Below are 18,267 nucleotides of genomic sequence, written 5' to 3' on the forward strand. Positions count from 1 at the left end.
ACACAGTGGTCTATGGTAAATGGGATGGAACAGCTGTGGGATTCTGCAGCCGAAAGCCTCTGTCCCTACTAGGATAGAGATCCCTTCACCCAGATTCGCAGGCTCCCCTTCCTCTTTACCCAAGAGGCCTTGGCAGAAGACCCAGGAGATCAATCAGAGTGCCCAGATGTGCCGATGATGGCATCAAAGTGGGGAAGACCTGGCTGTCAGTCTTCCAGGAGGCTGAGGTGGACTAGGAGTGGCTGTCCACAGCCACAGCTGTGCAGGCTAAGCAAGACGATCTGCCAGGCACTCATGCCATAAATGTCCCCACAGTGGAGACACTTTAGGACTGTTTCCTGTAGGCCAGGCAGGGCCACCTCCCAGGGAGTGCTGGGGAACCTGAGCTATGACAGGCACTCAGGTCACTTCAGGAGCAGCTAATGGTCAGCTGATGGTGCGAGGGGCTATTCCTCATGCCTCCAGCCCATTCTGCTGAGCCATGACTATTTCCAAGTGTGGACAGAGAGCCGATTATATAACAGGCTAGGAGTTAGAAGATGAGGTGAGGGTTGGGACCGTCCTCATTTTCCCCAGTCAGGGTGGCACCTTAAAGGTGCGGGAGGAGCAGAGGACCCAGAGGAACCACTGAGGAGAGCTACACAGCCAATCAGCCTGCTCAGATGGCCCATCCTCCTCTTCATGAATTGAAGCTCGAAACCCCCCAAGCTCTGCCTTGCTCAAATCTGCCCTTGCCCTCTGGAAGAACCCTGTGCCAGTTCCCACAGCCCTGCTCCTTCTGTGGGTGTGAGAGGGTTACCTTCTGGAGTATGGTGTGGGAGATGGGTACTCTGGACTTCCTTCTTCACAGTGTGTTTCCAATGCGCTTTACTGCTTGAAGTGGAAAGATATATTCTTTGAGGTGTGGTTGTCACTTAAGAACACAGTCCGGGGCTGGAGAGATGGCTCAGAGGTTAAGAGCACTGGCTGCTCTTCCAGAGGTCCTGAGTTCAATTCTCAGCAACCACATGATGGCTCACAACCATCTATAATGAGATCTGATGCCCTCTTCTGGTGTGCAAGCACACAAGTAGGCAGAACAATATACATAATAAACAAATAAATCTTAAAGCCGGGCGTTGGTGGCGCACGCCTTTAATCCCAGCACTCGGGAGGCAGAAGCAGGCGGATCTCTGTGAGTTCGAGGCCAGCCTGGTCTACAGAGGGAGTTCCAGGACAGCCTCCAAAAACAATACAGAGAAACCCTGTCTCGAAAAACCAAACCAAACCAAACCAAACCAAAACAAAACAAAAAAACCAAATAAATCTTAAAAAGAAGAGCACATCCCAGCAAATTGCTCTGGTTTGACACCCCTCAGCCCTGCTTGCCTGAGTGGTCTGCAACCAGTCACTTAGGCATTGCAAGCCTTACTTTCCTATGTAGAAACAGATCAGGGATACCACTATTCTCCTTAGTCATGAGGATCTGAGCAGTTTGTATGCACGAGGCACTTAAACAGCTCCTGGCCCGAGGTCAGCACTGTGTAAGTGTTGGCTATAATTAGACAGTATTTGCAGATCACTTTCCTCAGCCTTGGCTCCTAATAAGTGCTTGGTGAAAGGCTCTTGTTATTTTTAACTTCTTTCTCCTGCACTACCTTAATCCCTTCCATAAACCCACCTTTATTAGCCTTGCAACAGGGAAAGCGTGTGTATCTTACATTTCTCAAGTGTTTATAGTTACAAAACATGTCTGTCCCAACCTCACAGAAAACCTGTGAGCTATCAGTTTGCAGAGCCAGGGACAGGGTGTGATCTGTCTAGAGGAATCAGCTGCTAAGGGGTGTGTCCAAGCCACTGGGCAGAGTACTCTGACCTCGGGCACCAGAGCTTGCTTCTGGGTAATATGGCCAGAGCATGCCAGCTCCAGGCTGCCAGGACAGATTAGCAGGGGGAGGGAAGAGAGGTCCTGCTGGTTCCAGTGCTGGGAGCATTCAGAGTTGGGAGAGAGAAGTCTACAGGCTTTATAATTATCTCTCTTCCTAGAGGCTAGAGGCTTCTCAGGAGCTGTGTCATTCTGCCCTCTACTGGCCATAAGTGGCACTGTTGACTTAGATGAGAGAAAGTGGGTCTGTCTATTCATAGACATAGACTATCCAAGGCCTATTGGGTGCCAGATCGTCTCCTAGGGACCAGAGAGCTCAAAGCTCTCAAAAATCCCGGGCATGGGGCATGGGGAAAGTAATTGAGAAAGAGACCCATCATTGACCTCTGGTCTACACACACACACACACACACACACACACACACACACACACACACACACACGCAGGTGCACCCTCAGGCATGTACACACGGGAACATGTGCACAGACAAAGCACTGAGCATGGTGATATATGCCTATAATCTATAGCTCGAGATGCAGGAGGATCTTTGGGAGTTCAAGACCAACATGGTTTACATATCAGAGTTACATAGTCAGACAGTCTCAAAAAGGGGGAGAAAAACCCCCAGGGCCTTGGGGCTGGAGAGATGGCTCAGAGGTTAAGAGCACTGCATGCTCTTCCAGGGGTCCTCAGCTCAATTCCCAGCAACCACATGGTGGCTCACAGCCATCTGTAATGAGGTCTAGTGCCCTCTTCTGGCCTGTGGATATACATGCAGACGGAATACTGTATACATAATAAATAAATCTTAAAAATAAATAAATAAAAAACAGGGCCTTTCATAGAGATACAGTCCTATTCTAATAAAGGAACCTAGACAAAAATATATATGCCAGAATGCCTTTTAATAAAAAGTGCAACAACCCAAACAGGAAGGGGAAGAAAAAAAAAAGAGTCTGGGGAACAGCAAAAGAGTGCCAGAGAGTTCAACGACCGAGGATATCCTGGCTTCTGGGAGGCAACGGAGTAGCAGGGCCTAGGTGACATGAGAAACACGCCACTCTCTGGGAAAGGCCAGGGGGACAGAGGAAGAGTCAGAAGGCGCTGTGTCGGGGAAACGCCAGGTGCGCTGGAAAAACAATGAGGACACAGGGCTGGGAAGGCAGCCAGGTCAAAGAGGCAGTGACCTCCCACTTTCTTCCCTTGATGGCACACCAGGAAGAGCACCACGTGGGCTTGCAGGGCCAGGTAACCTGCTGGAGACCAATCCCACCATGGACGGTGACCTGGAATGGCGCTGTGTTACTTGCCCTTAGCCTGTGCGGTGTGCCCTCCTGCGCTGAAGAAGGTACTCACGGGTGGGCAGGGAAAGCGATTTCACAGGACAAGGACTCCAGTCTGTTTGCCTGGCTTCAGAGCCCAGGCTTTTGGAGAGTAAAAGAAAAAGGCAGGACACAGCATTTAATACAAATACCCCATTTACCTTATTTTACGCTTAGAAAACGGGCTGCAAGGGCTGGCGAGATGACTCGGGTGGGAAGGGCACTTGCCAGCAAGCGCGGCAACCTCAGGTTGATCCTCAAGACTCACATGGTGAAAGGAGAGAACCGACTCCCACAGGTTATCCTCTGACCTCGACACACATGGTAGATAAATAAATAAAACATAATACAATTTAAAAAGAAGACAGACTGAAGTCGATATATTCTGTGATGGGGTGATGAAACCAGATCTCAATAAAATAAAATAAAATAAAATAAAAAATAGACCTAGTAGAAGTCAAAGAAGGAACTCCAACCCAGAAACCGGGGGCCAGGTGTTGAGGGGGAGCAGTGCCCAAGTATGCCAGCAGAGGGCGACGCCGCCCTGCCGCTCTGCCTGGGACCACAACCCTCGCCCGGCCCACCGCTCAGGGCCAGTGAGAAATGGGTGCCTCCAAGCTGGGGCTAGAAGTGGGAGGGAGGTTATCCCCTCGGGGGAACGCGATGAGTGTGCGGCGGGAGGCCAACGGAGGCATAGAGTGGGGTGGACGTGGCAAAGAGGGCCCGGGTGTGCAAGAAGGACCCAGCTGTGCAAGAAGGGTCTGACTTGTGCAAGGACAAGAAGGGCGCAGCAGAGGCGGAGAGGGCCGTTGTCACATCTCTGGACTTCTTAGGCATTGAGATCGGCTGCTGCAGGGCGGGCGGCGGTTACTCACTTAGGCTTCGCCCCCTGCTTCCCTGCCAGCTCCCTGTGAAACACAAGGCAGAGTCCTCATGTCCACCCACACCATACTCGTGGCGGCTCCGCCTCCAGGACAGAGCCTGCCTTTGCAATTCAGCCGTCAGCCTCTCAGCCCAAGGATGGGCGAGGGTGGTGAGGGCGATGCTCAGCTGACTCTACTGGGGTGTCGCCTCCTTATTCCACTCCATTTTAACCAAGTCCAGAACTTGCATGTCAGCCCTGAAGTCTCGCTCGCAGCTGCTGGGGCACAAACTCCCGGCACCAGGACGAATCTGAGTTCTTCCTCCCAAGGCTTAATTGTTTATGTACAGACGAGCCCCAACCTGCTGTGGGCTTCTGCCCTGGCGTCCACCTCCTCACTGGCTGCATCCAGCTAGTTGTGACCCCCAAGCATCCAACTGGGTGGAGATGCCAGTGTCTCCAAAGGCATCCTAGCCTTCCAACAGCTGCATCCAGTCTGTGAGAGAGGTGGCCAACAGCATAGAGGGGTTCTGTGCCAGTGGGAGCCTTAGGTCCCCTGGTCTCCCACACCCAAGAGCAGATGCACCCCATTACTCAGTCAGAATTTGCAGTTCACGGTGTTGGTGGGAATGGGTTTAAGCCTAGTGTAATCTACATTCAACACTTATCAATACATCCTTACATAATAGCTGATGTTTTTTTTTCTTGGTATTATTTGTTTTTATGTTGCTTTCTAAGACAGGGTCTCAATTCTGCAGCCCAGGCCAAACTTGAGATCCTCCTGCCTCAGCCTCTGGAGTGATGGGACTATAAACGGCGCTGCCTTCTCCTTCTCCTCCCCACCCCCATTATCTGGGATCTTTCCACGTTGTCCAAGCTGACTTCGGCGCTCCTGTGCCAGCCTCCCAAGTAGCCGGAACCACAGGTGCCCACCGCGCTACCCAGCTTTGGGGTAATTTGAAAAACGCAAACGCACTGGTCCAACCTAGAGCCCCTGGACCAGAAAAGGGTAAAGGGAGGCGGTGGGGGAGGGGCTGACAAGTGCTGTGAAATGTGTGGCAATCTAACCACCAAGCTGGTGCTTGTTTGACCATAGAAAGCAGGGTTCGAGCTGACCTTCCACAAAAGAGGAATCTGGAGAATTCCAGACAGTACTGTGTTTGCTGTACAGCTGGGACTGCCACACTATGGGCTTGCCATGTGGACCCAAGAATCTTGAGTGAGTCTATGTGACCCTCCAGGAGCTGTTGGGAGAGGGGCTCACCAAAGGCGACACTTGTTTCACTTTTACTTTTTGTATAAATGTGTATGTTCTCTCTCGAACCGCCGGCTTCCAGGAGGGAAACTGGCCGAAGGCGAGGTCTCCCTAGGGTAGAAATTCAGTGGCAGGTCAGCAAGCGTAGCTCCTCCTGCCCAGTGAAGGGTGGGAACTCTCAGACTCCAACCATGTTGGTGAAAATCAAGTGTGTTCAGTGTTCTGGGTTTGTTCTCTGTCCCTCCACAGGGACAGGGCCGCCTCCGATCTCTACTGTTGGATCTCCGCTCAGTGCCAGGCCCAGGAAGCAGAGGTGAATGGAGGAGGGTCCCTCCCTTGATAGCCTGTAGGCTATGAGACATAAGGAGAAGCAATGGGGACCAGATAGGAGGACATCAGAGTGATTCCGATAAAAGACTAGCGGACAAGGAAGGCTCAAGATTCTTGGAGTGTGGCGCCTGATATTGGAGAGGCCACAGGAGAGAGATGCTGTGTGAGCAGGGCCCAGAGGTGTAGTGTTCCAAGGTCACCACCAGGGGGCTGCACCCTGTCCTACTCGCAAGTGTCTCATCTCATCTCATCTCAGTTCCAGAACTCTGTCGCCTCTCCCGAGCAGCACATCATTTCCACTTTAAAGTCATTTCATCTGCCCATCGATGCAGAACCAGGCAGCCGTCCCCCAGACAAAACTTGCCGCCTCTGCTGACCTTGGGGAATCCCGTGTGTCCCTCATTTCTCCAGCTCCACCCCTTGTCTGGTGAGCAGAAAGGACCTCCTAGGTCTCGCCTCTGCTCTTGCTGTCACCCCTCTTAAGTTCTCTGGTGTGGTTTTCTGGCGGAACCTAAAGGATTGTGAAGTCGCTTCTTCAGCAGATTTTTTTTTTTTGAGACAGGGTTTCTCTGTATTGTTTTGGAGGCTGTCCTGGAACTCGCTCTGTAGACCAGGCTGGCCTCGAACTCACAGAGATCCACCTACCTCTGCCTCCTGAGTGCTGGCAGTAAAGACATGTGCCACCAACGCCCGGCTTCAACAGACTTTTTTTTTTTTTTTTTTTTGGTTTTACGAAACAGGGTTTCTCTGTATTGTTTTGGAGGCTGTCAGTCCAGCCTGGCCTCGAACTCACAGAGATCCACCTGCCTCTGCCTCCCGAGTGCTGGGATTAAAGGCGTGCGCCACCACCGCCCGGCTTCAGCAGACATTTTTATGTGTGCCAACAAAGCCCTTTTCCACACCCAAGGCCCTTACATGTGCCCCCGAACCATGTTCTGAGAGCCCACCCCTCTTCCCTACCTTAGTGGGAACGTTCTCATTCACATGGGACTCTGGTCCCCCTCTGAATGCCTTCCTCCCTCTGAGATCCGGTTCCTCTGCTCTTTCAAGTCCCACCTTTCGTTTACCCCCCCCCATCTCCACTGTCCTCCCACAAGTGAGCCTTACAGTTTTACAGGCTCACCCCATTCCTCACCTCAGGGTCTCTTTGACCCTGCCCCTCCTCCAGGAAGCCTCCTCTCTCTGGCCCAGTGTGGAGGGGACAGGACCTAGGAGATCCTGGGGTCAGAAGTTATGTTGGAGAGATGCGGCAGATGCCCAGCTCTGTGGCGACCTCGGACGGAATCTCATCTGAAGGGCCGTATCTTTTCTGGTCACACGTGACACCTTCAGTGGAACCCACTTTCCTCCCTGGAATTTCTGGGGGCCCCTTGTAGCCTGGGGCAGAGCAGAAGGCTGGTAGGAAGGGGAGGGAGGCAGGGCGGGGGATACCAACCACACAGTATTGCAGTCCCTGCTCCTTTCCACACACCCCCACCCCCTCCGCCAAACACGATCCCTGGGTTAATTTTTAGCAACACAGCTCACACATTAGTCACTCCCTGTCACCCACCTACACGGCAGGAGGCTGGTGCCGTCATCCATCAGCTGAGAGGTGGGATCTGGTCCCACCCTGGACCACTCTCCCGCTCTCCTGGGTGTAGAGGACCAGCTGGGCAGGAGCCCTTTCAGCCTGGGACATCACTGCTGAGACCAGTTGCCTGGCGAGGCAGTGGGGACAGACTGGTGACAGTGGGTCGGGAACACACTCAGGAGGAAGCCAGGGAGGTCCAGGAACCCCGTACACCAAGCAAGGGCTGACCTGTACCAGGCAGCTGGTCTCCTGGCAGCCATGGGCTCTGGGAACAAAGGTGTGTGAGGGCTCCTCCTCCAGCCCTGAGCCCTAAGGACGCACAACAGCCTCACTGCAAGCAGCTGTTCAAACACAAGAGCAAGGGAAAGCTGGTTTCCTCTTCAAATGTCTTCCCTTCCCAAACCAGGAAACCACAGTGGCAAGATGCAGGTGCTACCATGACAGCCACTGCCCAGCCCCACAGGGACATTGTAGGAGGAGCCCATAGGTGCCAGCTGCAGGTGAAGCAGAGGAGGGGCCGTCTGTCCCCAACTGGGGCTGACAGATGGAGAGGCAGGGTTTCCCCTTATCCAGCTGTGCTCCCAGTAGGCACGGCACTTGAGGGGGGGCCTTGGATGAGGCCCTTCGGGGGCAGCAGTAATAACTGCTCACAAGTTGGTTTTTTGTCTTCCTTGTTTATCACCATGATAAGGACTGAACACAGGACCTCACACATGGAGTCTCTGACGCTGAGCCACGCCCCAGCCCTGAGGTACAACTTTAGGTAAGGCTTTGTACCTCCTCCAACCGTGGCAAGAGACAGACACAAGAATATCAATACAAGAAGTCAGTGTGATTACTAAGCTAGAGAAAGTGCCATAAAGAAAACAAACAGCTTGAGATAAAGAATAATGGGGACAGAGATTGATACCAGTAGGCTCAGAAAAATATTTGAGGGGGTGTGTGAAGTTGGGATCTCAGGACAAGGAATCAACCCAGAAAAGTCAAAGGAGAGGGAACAGCATAAGTAGAGAGACCAGAGGCCAGAGACCCAAGGCAGAGTTAGGAATAGGAGCAGATAGTTTGGTTTACATGCCAGTGGCGTGAAAGGAGAAAAAATTCAAAGAGAAGATTCTGTAAGGTCTCATGCAAACCATCCCAACAGAGTGTGGCCAGATGTATGCACCACACAAGGGTTCCAATGGCTGGATGACTGGACCCATGTGGTGATGTGACCTCTTAAGAGTGAGGTGATGGGCAGGCCATGGCAAAGAGCTCAGACTTCGTGTTTTTCTTCCAGGGGACGCTGTGATGGGTTTGAAGCAGAGAGTTGAGATTCGATTTACTTTTAAAAAGAAAAAATTACATGCTTGTAATCCCAGCACTCAGGAGGCAGAGGCAGGTGGATCTCTGTGAGGTTGAGGTCAGCCTAGTCTACAGAGCAAGTTCCAGGACAGGACCCAAGGCTATATAAAGAAACCCTGTCTTGAACAACAACAAAAAAGTGCATTTTTTAAGTGTGTGTATGTGAGAGAGAGAGACTTATGTGTTTCGTACAGTTGTACATGTACCCCCGCAGCCAGTTGGTGCCAGAAAAAAACTTTCAGGAGTTGGTTCTTTTCTTTTGTTGGGGTTCCGGGCATCAAACTCCGATCATCAGATTTATGCGACATGTGCTTTTACTTGCTGAGACATTTTACTGAACCCTGATTTTTTTTCCTTTTTGAAACAAGGTCGTCTCATGTCGCCCAGGCTGGCCTAACTTTCTGTGTAGCTAACTGAAGCTGGTCTTGACCTCTTTGATCCTTCTGCCTCCACCTCCCAAGTGGTCGGGTACCATCTCTGGGCTTGCTTTCGAAAGGGCCAACTGACTGTTGTGTGGAGGATGCTTGACACGAATGAGGAAGAGGTGGGGCCCACACACGAAGGAAAGCACAGTGTATGGAGTGGGGTCCACCCAGACTTCTCTCAAAGCCACCACGGATGCTCGTCACTGCCATGGAGTGGGAGTCATAGGGGCCAGGCCCTGCTCTGCTGCTAGCTTGCTGTGACTACCCCGAGTCTGTCACTCAGCAGGTTGTGGTGACAGTCTAGAGCTAATTCGGAGCACACTGTATAGAGGGCCTTGTGTACTAGGATTGGGCAGGGATAGAGCAGTGAATAAAACAGAGCCCCTCCTGGGCCCTGTTGCAAGAAGCGCACATCCTTGAGTGGGGAGGACAGGCCAAACACTAAACCCACAAAAGTTGAGACACTTCCGGATGGTGACCCACTGTGTCACACAGGGCATGGCCACATCTGACTGAGTGGGCAGGCCTTAGGGAGGTAGATCAAATCCTGAAGGAGTCACTCATGGAAAAGCCAATCCCAAGCCTCAAGAGGTGTCTGTAGCCAACATTCAGAGCAGCATGGGACCCAGAAATGAGTCCCCAGGATTCCCAGGTGCGAAGCATGTGGGGACTGGAAACACTGAGTTCTATGAGAATGGAGTGCCAGGGTTGGGTGGACACTGGCTGTCTGTGGATCTATCTTCTACTCAAGGCAGACCTCAGGTGCTCTCCCTGGTGAGGCAGGCTTTCCCACAGGGACAGCAAGGAACTTTAGACAATTGACCCCTATGCCTATGGCATCTGGGGAGGAAAGTTCCAAAAGTGTACCTGAAGAGGAGGCCCAGGTACGGAAGAGGCGTGGGGCCTCAGTTCAGGCCTGTACACGTTCATTAAAATCCCCTAGACAATTTCCCTGGCTCCAGGCTAAAAGCAAGATGGAAAATGCAGCCTGTTTGGAGGGGGGCTGCATGGAGTCAGAGCTTGCCTGAGCACAGTCCTCCCCCACAGGCAGTTACCACGCTGACACAGATGCAAAAAACCATCAATTTTATACAGTTTGTGGTTCAGAAGCAACATACGCAAAAAAAACCAAAACGGTGGTACAGTCCAGGCTGCCCCACCCCACCTGAAGTAACTCATTCCTGTTCCCCAAGGGGCACAGAACCCAGGACCCCTGCCTGGCAGGACCCACTTAGTTACAGGCCCCTGGAGAGGGGTTAAGCCCTTGGGGGTCAAGGCTGAAGGGAGGGAACCAGCACCTTGCCCCCTTGGGGACCACTGGTTCATTGGTGTGTGTGTGTGTGTCTGTCAGTCCGTCCGTCCATCTGTATGTGTAGGGTGGGGAATGACCCCCCCATCATGGATCCCCTCTACCCAGACAAAGGGTTGGGGAACAAGTAAAGCCGAGGGCTTCTTGGGACAGGGCCCCACAAGGCACAACTGACCCAGACTGCAGGCTGGCACAGCCCTCTTTGGTCCCCCAGACCTCTCCCAACTCCCAGTGTCTATTCTCCCCCTGCAGAGATCCTGTTGCAGTGGGGGGGGGGGAGAGGAAAAGAAAGCAGCCGGGCTCCCTTTTTTTCTCAGAAGAGACAAGCCGTGAACCGGCCTGACTGGCCAGAGCTAGCAAGGACCCTCTCCCGCAGCTTTGGGCTCCTGGGGTCCTTGGACAGGCACTACTGCCCCCACTTTTTGCATTGACTGTTATGATGAATAAATAAATAAATACCTCCCGCGTGCCCACCCGCGCCCCTTACAGCTGGCTCTCCTCTTCCTCCAGGGAGCGGTTGAGTCCGGGGATGAACTTGAGCAGCCGCCGGCGGAAGCTGCGGTACTTGGTCTTGCGTAGGCCAGCGCCACACAGGGCCTGCTCGCGGGCCTCAGTCCAGAGCGCGCCCGGCGCGCCCCCGCCGCCACCCCCGCCCGGGCCCGCGCACCGCACACTGGCACTGCGGCTGAGCGTGGCGCGGGGTGCGGGACACAGCACTGACGCCGGGGCCTCGGCGGAGCCGGGGCCTGGCATGCGCGCGGGGGGCGGCGGGGGTGGCAGCGCCTGTGGCTCGCCGCCCCGGAAAAAGCACGTGTGGTACACTGCGTCTTCAGTGTCCCCCTTGGCTCGCCGCACGCTCCCGCGGGGACCCCCAGGAGCAGCGAGCAGAGGCCCAAAGGGCAGGGAGCCAGGGAGCAGGCCAGCTCCGTAGAGGCAGGAGCGCACGGACTCCAGTGTGTCATAGATGCTTGGGTCCTTCACCACCAGGCCTGTGGGGACAGAAGACCACGGTGCTTCCTGAATCCTGGGGCCCAAGCGCCGTAGGCTAAGGGTCAGAAGGCATGGGCAGGATGTCCAGTTCTTTCCTATGTGGGCCCTGAGCCCCAGCTTTTCTGGCTGTAAAGCTGGCGTTAATAAACTCAAGAGTGTCACTTAGGGACAGAAAGGCAGGCCACAGAAAGGAATGACACACGCAAGCTGCTGCTGCTGCTTCTTTTTGGAGACAAGGTCTCTCTCCACATAGCCCTAGCTGTCCTGGGACTCTCTAATGTAGACCAGGCTGGCCTCGGACTCTCAGAGATCCCCCCTGCCTCTGCCTCCAAGTGCTGGGATTAAAGGCAATGCTCAATCCTAACCTCCGGTGAGCGACTGTGAGAACAGAACAGTATCAGCTTTGGGCAACGTATAACTCCAGGCTCTTCACCGTGGAGCCAGCAGCCAGCAGCCAGCTAGTTCTAAGAGGGGAGTGCGGGTGGGGATGTCTGTGAGGATGTCCCGACCTACTCACCATGAACTAGCCGCTGCTCCTGAACCATGAGGGACCGGTATTCCCCCCACTTCTCATACAGGGTTTGCTGTAAGACACATGCAGCCAACTGTCAGGACTAAGCAGGAGACCAGCAGGATGTGGGGACACACGGATCAAGGGAGGCTGAGGAAGGTGAAGGCGTCCTTGAAGGAGCTGGCCTCAAAGCCAGGGGATGGGAAAAATAGGGTGAAACCTGGATGTGCTGGGTCCCACCTTGAGGTACTGCAGGCGCGCCTCCAGTTCTGCCTTCCGGATGGACGTCCCATACAGAGTTTCCAGTCTGAGGGATTGAGGGGACAAAGCTGAGCGAGCCTGAAGGCTGAGGGAATGCCACAAGGCTGAGCTCAGGAGCGCTTAGGTGCTGCACCAAGACATGGATACCTGAGAACGTTGCCAGACGCCTTGATGATATCAACAATCTCCCGGTGCCGGATGCCTTCCACATTCAGGCCGTTGACACTGGCAATGGTGTCCCCTGCCGGGAAGAGAAGTCAGCACCCAGTCTCCCAGGGCATGAAGGGAGGATTCCAGACAGAAGGCAAAATGGTAACATGGAGAACTACTCCTGAACTCCCTTCCACAGGGGTGGGGAGACCTGGGCATCTCTTTTACCCCACTCAAAATACACAGAACCTAGCTGGGCGTGGTGGTGCATGTTTTTAATCTCAGCACTCAGGAGGCAGAGGCAGACAGATCTCTGTGAGTTCAAGACCAGCCTGGTCTACAGAGTGAGTTCCAGGACAGCCAGGGCTACACAGAGAAACCCTGTCTCAAAAGAACAATAACAACAACAAAAGTGCACAAAACCATAGGCATTTCTCCCAGCACAGAAACCACCAGCTTGACTGGACAGTGACCTAGGCTCGGTGCCGGGACCTGAGAAGAAGTAGATTATCAGGGACACCCCTCAGGAAGCTATCCCCCAGCACACAGCCCTCCTGGGTTCCCATGCTCCTTCTGGAGTTAGCTGCTTCTGTTTGGCCCACACCTGTCTTAGACTCATTCAATACAGGGAAGGCACAGGGTTAGTGCCCAACTGGAAGCTGGCCCTGGCTCTAGGCATGCGAGCCTTTAGCTTTTGAATCGGGTCAGGCCCTGACCCTAGGCAGGGCATGCTGCAGACTTTAAGTGCTTGTTTGCCATCTTAAAAAAAATCCGATATGGATCCTGGCTATGGCTACACCAAAGACAACCAGGAACTACCCAGCAAAGTATTGCTGGTATGTGGACAAGAAAGAAAGTACAGAATGGGTGTGGATTCCTGTAATCTCGGGACGCCCCGGACTGGTACCCTAACTTCAGGGTCTCTTGCTGGAGCATCATTTCCTTGATGAAGGACACAGCACAGGTGTCCCAGCCGGAGTAGGAAGATAGTTCCTCATGGACCATTTTGAGGCAGACCTGGTAGAGTACTTTTCTACCAGATTCTGCCCAGCTGAACTGCACAGCTGCCAGGAGGCAGAACAGCTGCGCAGAAATAGCGTCTTTCTCTGGCTCCACCCTGCACTCAGGGAACCTTGTCACCACACTGTTGCCTGTCCCACTTTGTAAAAGAAGTGCACAGGGTCCAACACTACACAGCCAGTGTGCCCAAATCCAGAGTACAGATTCTATTCATCCTTCTGGCCTTCTCCAAGTTGGAGGATAAAGGAGAAAAAAAAATACCCCTCTGCTTAGGAGTAAAGTTATACACTGTCCCAGAGCCCTGTAGTCTGGGCTCGGCGTCTATCTACCTGGTGTGAGCCCAGCCAGTTGAGCAGGGCTGGACTCGTGAACTCGGCAGACGAAGGTTACCATCTCTACGCGCTGCTCCTCTCGGTGGTGAAGGCCATAAGTCTGTGAGCAAGCAACCGGGGACTCAGAACAGAGGCAAGCAGATCAGCTCACCCTCCAGACTGACCAGATCCCTCACCCCTCTGTGGCCAGCTTTTCCCACCTGGATCTCGAAGCCGAAGGTCTGGCTATCCGTCTTCTCCAAAGTCAGCACCTTCCTGCAGAAGACACAAGGGTCGAGATGACGAGAACCCAGGGAAGTATGGAAGAGCTGGCTATGGTGACCCGAATCTGTAATCCTGGCACTCGAGAGACTGAGGCAGGAGGATGTTCCATTTGCGTCTGACCTACATAGTGAGGGCCTATCTCAAAATACAGTAACAAAAACAGGAGTGTGGCAGCCCCACAGATGTAGAAGTCTGATCTAGAAGGACCCAGAGTCTCCAGTGACAGCTCATTCTTCACAGATTTTTGGAATGCCCTTCCCAAACCCAACTGAAATTGGCCTCAGGGAGCTGCACAGAAGTAAACCAGCCTCCTACAGGGAGAGGGAGGCATCAGGAAAGGCTGGCCCTGAGAAAGGGGTGACACCAGCAGCACCCCAGCCTTCGGGTGAGTCTGACCATATACTCACTCAGGAACTGAGGCCCCCAATTTGGCCCCAGGGTTGGAGCATCCTGGCTCCGCTGCTTTGGGGAGAAGACAGCCCCACCCCCGGGGGCCAGTCACGAGGCTGGGCGCAGACCACAACAGCTCCTCCCAGCTGTGGTGTGGCCAGCCCACCAGATGTGAAGGCTGGGGGAGGGGAGCCTGGGGCCACCCCTTCCCGAACTGAAGGCTGCCTGCTGGACACAATGGTCTGGAACGCCTCCAGATCCTAGCCTGCTGGGGGAGTCCAGAGTTTCCTCTGCCCACCCCCTCCCCTTCCTTCCCGCCAGCCAGAGACAGAATAAAGTGGTTCCTAAGGCCCCTTTGAGTCTGGCAGCCCCAGGAAGGCCCCGGAGAGCAGGCCTCCAGGGCCTAGCCTGAGTCACACCCCCTGCCGCCTAACGCCGGCAGCTCACTCCCCTTCTTTGAAAAGAGCTTTTGGCCCTGTGTATTCTGGGGCAGAAGCAGGGGCCCTGGAAGCCTTGTGTCTGTCCCAGTGCTCTCTGGGTTCCTGCAAGGGTCTGTGAACTCTTACTGCAAAGAGCCAGATGGTAAATATTTTAGGTTTTGTGAGCCCCATGTGGCCTCTGTCATATATTATTCTTTGTTTTTACAACCCTTTAAAATATTAAAAATAGGTCGGGCATGGAGGTGTATGCATTTAATCCCTGCACCTGGGAGGTAGAGGCAGGGGGATCTCTGTGAGTTCTAAGCGAGCCTGGTCTACAGAGTAAGTTCCAGGACAGCCAGGGGTCTGTAGAGAGACCCTGTCTCAAAACAAAAACAAAAACAAGAAAAACAAAACCAAAAAGAATTAAAATAAGTTTCAAAGTGTGTGCATATGTATTTCTTAGTTGAAGAGCCAAACAGGCCAATCTAGCCAGTCGGCCACCGTTTGCTGGCCCATCTCAAAGGAAGCCAGGCCCACATCAAGAATGAGACATGGGCAAAAGGGGACCTGGTCCTAGAGTTGAGCGCCTGGTCCTGTCCACATCTCAGACCCAAGTGCAGCCATGGGATGAGACCCACACAGGACTGGAGGTTTGGGGTGTCAGACTCAAACCTCTGGTCAGAGAGTGCCAGGGCCCACTGGGATGGGCTGGGTTGGCTTAGGGAAGCCACAGGGGACACGTGAGGCCTGTCCCCCAGTGTCTCCTGCTTTCTCCCCACCCTCCACCTCTCTCTAATCCAGCTCTTCCCAGGAAAAGGCAACCGGCAGAGACTGGGGGTGGTGAAGGAGCACCTAATGACTCAAATGTGCCCCCCTTATTCTGCCGCCCCTTCATACAGCCCACACCCCCACCTGCCTCTCAATCCCAGCGGGGAAGTCATGCTCAACCATGGGAGATGCCTCCCAGGGGGCTGGGCTGAGATGCTGCCTGGTGCTCCCCCTCCCCCAACACCTCACTTTTCTGGACCACAGCAGGGGCTTCGGGTGGGGGTGACTCACCGCTGCTGCTCGGGACTCTGACTGAGATTCTTCCAACGGAATCCTGAGCCCTGGGTGGGAAAATGGCAGAAAAGACTATGAGAAGGTGCTGAGAAACCCTCTCTGGCAGGACCTGAGCCCCAGCTCTGGATGTAGAACCCCACTTCCTGCTGCCCGCCTTCCTTCCCAGGTTCACCTCTGCTCTGGTGCTGGTGTAACTATTTTCCAAGTGCAGCTACTCTTATTGTCCCAGCATCCCTGGGACCTCCGGGACTCATCTGATCTGGGTTCTACATGGGTGAACTCTTGGCTTCTACTAACCTGCTTGGGGACTTGGGGATGACTGTGACTCTAGAATGACCTTTGCCATTGGCATCATGTCTGATGGGCCAGGCTTTCCAGGCCCCAAAGCTGAGGCAAGAGCTTTCCCCTAGTTGAAAAGAAGGGTAGGAGGCCAGTGGGCTTAAGGTGCTAACTCCAGGGATCCTGCCAGGTAGGTCTGTCCATTTAAAGGTTCAGGCAGATAGTAGTTTGGGAGAGCAGAGAGTCAGGGGCCCGGGCAGGAGGCTGGTGATGCCAGCCTGAGTGTGGAAGAGGTACCAAAGCTCCTAAGACCAGTTTTGTCTGGGGGGCCGGCTGTGGATGCCAGCCGCAATTGGCCATATGTCCTCCAGGCCCAAGACTCTTGATAACGCTGTGCATTTTTTTTCCTGAGACAAAGTATGTAATAACTAACTAAACCAATCCAAGTCAAACTTGTCTCACACTATAGTTGAGAAACTGGGGACTCTGTTTATTTGTTTGTTTTTGGAGAAGGCAGCTTCTAACTCCTCAGGGCTCCAGATAGCCCAAAACAACCCCTGTCCCTCCTAAGATTTTAGTTCTTGGAGGAAGTCCCATCCGGGACCAGCCCTTTCCCAAAGTGCCAAAACAGCTAGAGGCCTTCCTGGGTTGTGCTCTGGTTAACACTCCCTAACAGCCCCCCCCCAAGCCACCCCAAAGCAAGGAAGAGAAGGGGACCCTCTTCTTCCAGAACCAAAGATTAGCCTCAGGGTGGGGACAATAACCAAATAAGCCAAGGAGGAAGAACTGGGCAGTACAGAGAGACCCCTTTGTTTTTCAAACCGATTTTCATAAAATGCAAATTCTCAACAAGCTGTTCATTGTGTATAGTGGTGAATCGAGGACCAGGAGAGAAGGAGGGGGACGCGTGGAAAGGCCACCCATCCCTTCTTAACCTGGGTCTGGGGTCCGAGCATCTGAGCGCTCAGGTCGTCCCAGGCCAGAGGAACAGCCAGACTAACCGGGAGACACAGAGAGGGAGCGGGTGCGGCCCGCATCCTTCCTGCCCTGTGACCTCTCCGACCGCGTCCGGTCCTGATTGAAGTCAGGAGGGCGGTGCTCTTGCATCCCGCATCTTAGATGCGGGACAAAGCGTGAGGCCCTGAGCCCAGGAAGCCAGGCGTCCCAGCAGAGGGGGTGTTCTCGGGAATTCGCAGCACTACTTGTAAGGGGGCATTAGCCTCTCTCCCGCCCAGGACTCCGGGACCCTCAACTTGTCTGAGGCAAGTGGTGGGGATTTCTTCCCTAGCACTTCCTGCTCCAACTTCAGGAGGTGCTTGGGGGGGGGCCTGAGAGTTTCTAGACTTCTGCACACCGGCAGGCTGAGCGGGAGGCGGCAGAGTGCCAGATGGAGCGAGCCGGAGAAAGGGGGTGCTGGGGCGGAGTTAAGGCAGGAGAGTGGGAGGAGATGGGGCGTCCGCGCGTGGGGAGTGGAGTTCAGTGGAGACCCAACCGAACTGGGGGCGTCGTAGTGGCGGGGGGCCATAGCCTTCCGAGCCGGGAGTGGGCATGTGTGCGCCTTTGGAGGACAGGGCCAAGCGAGGCGGGTGGCCCAGGGTCGGGGGCTGGAGTGTGCTTGAAATGTAGCAGTTTTCAGGAGCTGCTGCGGGTGAGCAGGTCCTGCCGAAAGAACACTGGGTACCGAGTCCGGGGACGCAGGTTAGGGAACGCACCTTTCGGCGGGGCAGGGTGCCCCCGGACACGGCGAGCGCGCGGTACAGCTCCGCAGGGTGGTAGTCCTCCAGCGCTGCGTACAGCTCGTCCCCCGGGGCTCCGGACGGGGCGGCGGCAACTGGGGGGCCCGAGGGGGTCGGGGCTGGCGATGCACGAGCCGCTTCCGAGTCGGGAGCCCGGGCAGCGGGGTCCGGCGCGGCCGCTGCCTCCTCCTTCTGCTGCAGCTTCCTGAGTCGGCGGAGAGTCATGGCTCCGGAGCCCTGCGCCCCTCGGAGGCTGCGTTCACCCCACTTGCTGGTGTTGGCGACGGCTGTGGGAGTCCAGCCCCACGGGCCGCGTGTAGCCTTGCTTTATAGACTCCCGAGAGGCGGGGGGGGAGCGGCCTCCGGTGGCCTCGCCCCCGACAGGCAAGGCACCGCCCCGGAGGGTGGGGGGGACCTGCTATGGAGAGTCCCGCCCACAACGCGCCACAGACTGCTGGTGCTCGGGAAACTCTGGGGGACTGGAGCGCTCAGTGGGGGAAACCTAGTCGCCCACGGCAGCAGGAGGGACAGGACATCTGGGGCGAGCAGGGGTTTACGAGCTACC

At 54.6% G+C, this 18,267-nt stretch overlaps 1 protein-coding gene and 1 long non-coding RNA gene across 6 annotated transcripts; both read right to left on the minus strand.

Moving 5' to 3' along the window:
• Window positions 1-2,751: 2,751 nt before the first annotated feature.
• LOC121142865 lies at window positions 2,752-7,582 on the minus strand. Of its 4 annotated transcripts, none has more exons than XR_005879977.1 (5): window positions 7,436-7,582; window positions 7,187-7,334; window positions 6,770-7,011; window positions 3,349-5,415; window positions 2,752-2,994 (listed from the first exon to the last, which is right to left on the minus strand). It is a non-coding gene; the product is annotated as an uncharacterized LOC121142865 (long non-coding RNA). The 4 variants fall into 4 exon arrangements; XR_005879978.1 differs by having other exon boundaries at window positions 3,349-4,095; window positions 5,314-5,415; window positions 7,187-7,566; XR_005879975.1 differs by having other exon boundaries at window positions 7,187-7,582.
• A 2,463-nt stretch (window positions 7,583-10,045) lies between these two features.
• On the minus strand, window positions 10,046-18,046 carry Tamalin (trafficking regulator and scaffold protein tamalin). Of its 2 annotated transcripts, XM_005067265.4 has the most exons (8): window positions 17,679-18,046; window positions 15,685-15,734; window positions 13,750-13,804; window positions 13,547-13,649; window positions 12,195-12,288; window positions 12,027-12,093; window positions 11,793-11,859; window positions 10,046-11,274 (listed from the first exon to the last, which is right to left on the minus strand). In XM_005067265.4, exons 1-8 carry the CDS (start codon window positions 17,925-17,927, stop codon window positions 10,769-10,771), a joined length of 1,191 nt encoding a protein of 396 aa, XP_005067322.2. In that variant the 5' UTR covers window positions 17,928-18,046; the 3' UTR covers window positions 10,046-10,768. The 2 variants fall into 2 exon arrangements, with proteins under 2 accessions (XP_005067322.2, XP_040609713.1); XM_040753779.1 differs by lacking the exons at window positions 15,685-15,734; window positions 17,679-18,046 and adding an exon at window positions 14,221-15,627.
• Window positions 18,047-18,267: the final 221 nt, after the last annotated feature.

The sequence above is a fragment of the Mesocricetus auratus genome, unplaced genomic scaffold (assembly GCF_017639785.1).
Source record: "Mesocricetus auratus isolate SY011 unplaced genomic scaffold, BCM_Maur_2.0 Super-Scaffold_100010, whole genome shotgun sequence".
NCBI classification, from domain to species: domain Eukaryota; kingdom Metazoa; phylum Chordata; class Mammalia; order Rodentia; family Cricetidae; genus Mesocricetus; species Mesocricetus auratus.

Excerpts from the sequence above, each read along its gene's own strand:
- Tamalin (XM_005067265.4), bottom strand. The coding sequence starts at position 17,927 with ATGACTCTCCGCCGACTCAGGAAGCTGCAGCAGAAGGAGGAGGCAGCG. Across the intron at positions 15,735-17,678 it reads GCACCCTGCCCCGCCGAAAG|GGCTCAGGATTCCGTTGGAA; the intron begins GTGCGTTCCCTA and ends TTTCCCACCCAG. Across the intron at positions 13,650-13,749 it reads CCTTCGGCTTCGAGATCCAG|ACTTATGGCCTTCACCACCG; the intron begins GTGGGAAAAGCT and ends GCTTGCTCACAG.